At 57.4% G+C, this 4,522-nt stretch overlaps 1 protein-coding gene across 1 annotated transcript in view; it reads left to right on the top strand.

Annotated features, from left to right (window-relative positions):
- Positions 1 to 1,642: 1,642 nt before the first annotated feature.
- Positions 1,643 to 4,522, top strand: part of MPPED1 (metallophosphoesterase domain containing 1) — a 58,548-nt gene continuing 55,668 nt past the window's right edge. The window contains exon 1 of the mRNA XM_015593527.1: positions 1,643 to 1,866. Coding sequence (XP_015449013.1) covers positions 1,643 to 1,866 — 224 coding nt within the window. The remainder of the gene's footprint in view (positions 1,867 to 4,522) is intronic.

Here is a 4,522-nt window from a genome sequence, read left to right as displayed (position 1 = left end):
CCCAGGGTTTAGAGACAGGGAGGCAGGTTTGTGGGTCCTGGCTCAGGACACCCGACCTGCCGTCTCAGAGGCTGGCTGCACCCCGTCCCCTGGGGATGCCCGTTCACTTAGAAGCAAGCGCGTCCTGCGGGGAGAAGCAGATATTTTTTGTCGTTGTTGTCTTCCCAATAGGAGATGTGGGGACTGTGTTAGGGGTCAGGATGTGTTTTCGGGGCTGGGTGGGCGAGGAGAAGGAGGCGGCTATTTATTGCACCTCGTATGGGCGCGATTGTCGCGATTTAAAAAAAAATTAATAATCCGTTTCTCCTTTGCACATAATTAAAATGTTCTCCAGCCTCTAATTTTTGTCATTTTCCTAATCCAATTTGTTTTCTGACTGGGCCGATTCTTCGTCCGTGCGCGGAGAGCAAAGGGGATTTTTCTTCATTTGGCGTGACAGGGATATGACGGTCCGGGGTAGTTTAAATTATGTTATTTTCTCCATGGTTAAATGCAGTGCAAACGGAACCATCGGAGAGTCTTAATGACCAGACACAGAAACAAAACAAAACAGATCGTCAAGCATTTCTTATTTGCTCAGTTTAAAGAAACGATTATGGAACAGAGTGACGAAAATAGATGGTTTTAGAAAGGACGCGTTGGCCGGCGTGGCCGGCGTGTGAGTGTGCCGGGCAGGATGGTGGCGTTGCCGGGATTTCACGTAGCTGAGTTGGAATCAGTCTAAGGGACGTTTCAGTCCGGTATCTACGAATGCGAACCCCACTTTCCAATGAAAGGAGGAAAGAAAAAAAGGTAGCATCACAAGCTGCGATTCTGAGTGGATTCGGGCTTTGACAGAGTTCCTGAGATCTTTGTGAGGCGTCGGGAAGGGTTTTTAAAGGTAGATCGCTGCCCCCCACTTCCTCTTCCACCCGGTCACCCCCTGAGCGGGGTTGGCGGTTGGCAGTCTGTCTGGGAAAATCCCTTCTCAGGGCGTTGCTCACGTATCTTCAGGTGAAACCGATGTCGAGGAAGGAATTTGCGTCCGCGCCGTCCCCACCTGCTTGGGCTCGCAGGGGCGGGGGTGTGGGGCCGTGTGCGAGGGGGTGTGTTTGGGGGTCTCAGGGGAGGGGATGGGGTTGGGGGGAGAATCCTTCCTATTCCCCAATTCCGAAAAGCGAAACTCACCTTGCCTCTTTGCAGAATATCAGCCAGTGTCCTGCCCCATCTCATGGTCACCCCGTGGGCTCAAGGAGGATTTTGTTGAAGGCAAAAAAATAAAAAAATAAAACGTCTAAGTGTTGAAACGTTTGGCCCAGGCATGCATCCGTCCTCAGCGCTGTGGGTTTTTTTGTTTATTTTTTTATTTTTTTTAATCCCCTCCCTCATTTTCCTTTTTCTTTTTACCAAAGTATATTCATCAAACTGCTGAGTTGGAAAGATCCGTAATGAGTTTTTGAGCCGTACGACTGTGTTTTCTCCCCTCTCCCCCCTCCTTCTCCCTCTTTCTAAATCTTCATCTGACATTAAATAAAGCAAATCCCAAACAGATTAACTGTCGCACGGTTCTGCTCCGTCTCCTCAGTCTGTTCGCAGGTCTGGCACAGGGCCGGGCGGCGGTGGCGGCGGTGGCGGGAGATGCCCGGGCGGCCAGCAGAGGTCCATGTGGCACGCTAGGTGGGATCCCGGTGTCCTGAAGGCAGAGGCCCTGGCCCTCCTGCCCTGTGGCCTGGGCATGGCGTTCTCTCAGACACACGTGATGGCCGCTCGGAGGCACCAGCACAGCCGGCTCATCATCGAGGTGGACGAGTACAGCTCCAACCCCACCCAGGCCTTCACCTTCTACAATATCAACCAGGGCCGCTTCCAGCCTCCGCACGTGCAGATGTAAGTGGCTGGCTCGTGGCGGGACCGGTGGGGACGCGAGGCGTGGGTGGGGACGGTGCCCGGGTGGGCTCACGGGCTGGGGCGCCTCCGGGCTTTTGGGCCCCACCGTTGCGTACTTGTCGACCGAACCGGTTCCGGAGGCCCGAGATCACCAGGGCTGCGAGTTGGCAGGGACGTGTGAGCAGCTGCAGAGCGATGGCCTGTGGGCTGATTCTGGCCCAGACTCTTGTTTCGTTGGGCCTGGAGAATGTTTTACAAATATTTAAAAATGAGGGGATCACACATAAAAATCCAGACTTCTGGCTTTGCTTTTCAAACCCAAAAGTTCTGGCAGCCCCAGGCCTACACATCCTGGTGACACCCTTGGGGGCTGAGTTCTAGCTGCCCCCGCTTGGTGTTTGGGTTGGAGACCCCTTGTCTAATTCACGTTCTTCATGGTACGGATGGGGAGACTGAGGCCCAAAGCGGGGAAGGGACTTGCCACAGGCCCTAGGGCAGATTGGGACCCTGGTCTAGGGCTGGGTGTCCGGCCTTCGCTCCACCCCTCTCTTTTGTCCAGTGGCCTCCCCGGCTCCCTGGTACTTCTGTTGAAAAAGCAGAGATGCTTCCCAAAAGGAATGGGGGGCTCTGGCGCGTGTACTTCGGGGCTGGTGGAAGGTACTGGGATGCCCCGGTGGCGAGGCTGTGACAAGAGCTTGGTCCCGGGCTTGGTCCCCGTGCGCCTGGGGGAACCTTTCCTCTCCCTGGATCCCCTCTGGGGTCAGGGGAGGTGCCGGGGGCCCAGGGTGGAGGTGGATGAATCCTGGCCCCGCCCTGGTGGCTCCCAGCGTTCCTGGAAGACCCTCCTCCTTCATCCCTGCGCTGCAGGCTCGCCTGGTGGGGAGACGGAGGCCCAGACAAGTGAGGCGGCCCAGACGCGTGCCCGAGCTGGCCCGGAGCTCAGGCTGCCCAGCCCGGCCTGGGGCTCTCGCTCCACAGTCAGCTCCCTTCACTGTGGTGTCTGTGGATGAACGTGCCTCTGCCCGAGAGTTCAGACATTTGTTTGCTCTGTCACGGGAACTTCTCTCGGTCCCTTTGGGATGTCTCTGTGCTGGGTCTGGGCCGCTGATGAGCCCCTGAGGAGGAGGAGATGGACGGCCCCCCAGTGACAGCACAGGGAGGTCAGAGGTGTGATGGGGGTGCCGCGGTGTCTGGAGCAGCCCCGACTTCCTGTGACAGCACAGGCCCTACTTCCTCCAGGGCCACGAGCACCATTTCTAGGGAGCAGTGGCAGGCGGGGTCCTAGCGGCTGTCTCTTTGGGGAGATGAGAATCCAGCACCTGGACCACTTAGAGAAGCAGCTGTGAGGGTTTCCGGCCTGGGCATGGGTGGGCGGGGTGCTGCCTCTCATTACCGTACGGTTCTTTTGGGACCCATCCCTTGTTGTACCCTCGGGACCCATCCTCTGTTGCAGAGGGTGGCACAGGGGCACTATGCATGGGAGAATGGGCTCTGGAAGGTGAGTGGGCACCGGGCGTGGACACCCCCTCTTCCTGTCGCACTTGCCCTGGAAAATGCCCGTTTCTGTGGGGGCTGTGGGGCTGGCATCATCAGGAGCTGCCTACTTTATTTTCTGGAAGGTTTCTACTTGGGAAGCTGCCTCCAGTCTCCATTTTGGGGCCACAGTGGTGGACTCTGGAAGGACACAAGGCCCTGGGGTGCAGGCATGCTGCTCCTTAGCCTCCGGGGGCTGGAGGCCCGGCAGGGCTGCCGTGGGGGTGGTGGGATGCCCTCCCAGGCCAGGCTTTCTCTTCTGTTGGTGGGGTTAGCCCTCCGGGCCTGACAGTGACCATGCCTGAGGTCCCCAGATGCCGGGCTGGACTCCTGCCCCAGAAGGAATAAGCGAGAGCCCCAGGCCCTCAGGCAGAGAGCAGTGGGGTCTGTGTGGATGGATGGATGGATGCATGGATGGATGGACGGACGGATGGATGGACCCACGCGCAGGTCCATACAGAGGGTCCCCGGACACAGTGCATAATGCCATAATACCATGTACTATCACACAAAGCCGTCGTTTACGATGCCCCGCCTGGGCCTGGCAGACACCGCGGCCGCTCCGGTCCCAGAGCAGAGCTAGGGAAACCAGAAGTCACAGGACAGGAGGGCCAAGGGGCTGAGGAAGGACCCTCTAGCTTCTAGGTTGAGACCCAGAGGATGAGTGGGGGACAGCAAGTTGGGAGAGGGTTGGGAGAAGGGGGCATCTGAGGACAGCAGAAACACCCAGCTGGACAGAGGGCGCCTTGAACAGGAGCCACACGGGCTGTGTCCTGAGCAAGGGCAGTGAGTGACCAAATGGAAGAGGGTGATTTCTCTCATTTAACCCATGAGCAACTGCAGGTTGTTCATCCATCCATCCATGCATCCATGCATCCATCCGTCCGTCCGTCCGTCCGTCCATCCATCCATCCATCCATGCATCCATGCATCCATGCATCCATGCATCCATCCATCCATCCATTCATCCACCCATCCATCCATCCATCCATCCATCCATCCATCCATCCATCCATCCATCCGTCCGTCCATCCATCCATGCGTCTGTCCATCCATCCATCCGTCCGTCCATCCATCCATGCGCCCATCCCTCCATCTATGAAGGCATGCATACATTCACCCA

Source organism: Pteropus alecto, unplaced genomic scaffold, assembly GCF_000325575.1.
Source record: "Pteropus alecto unplaced genomic scaffold, ASM32557v1 scaffold157, whole genome shotgun sequence".
Lineage (NCBI taxonomy): Eukaryota > Metazoa > Chordata > Mammalia > Chiroptera > Pteropodidae > Pteropus > Pteropus alecto.
This window is presented reverse-complemented; position numbering and strand designations above follow the sequence as displayed.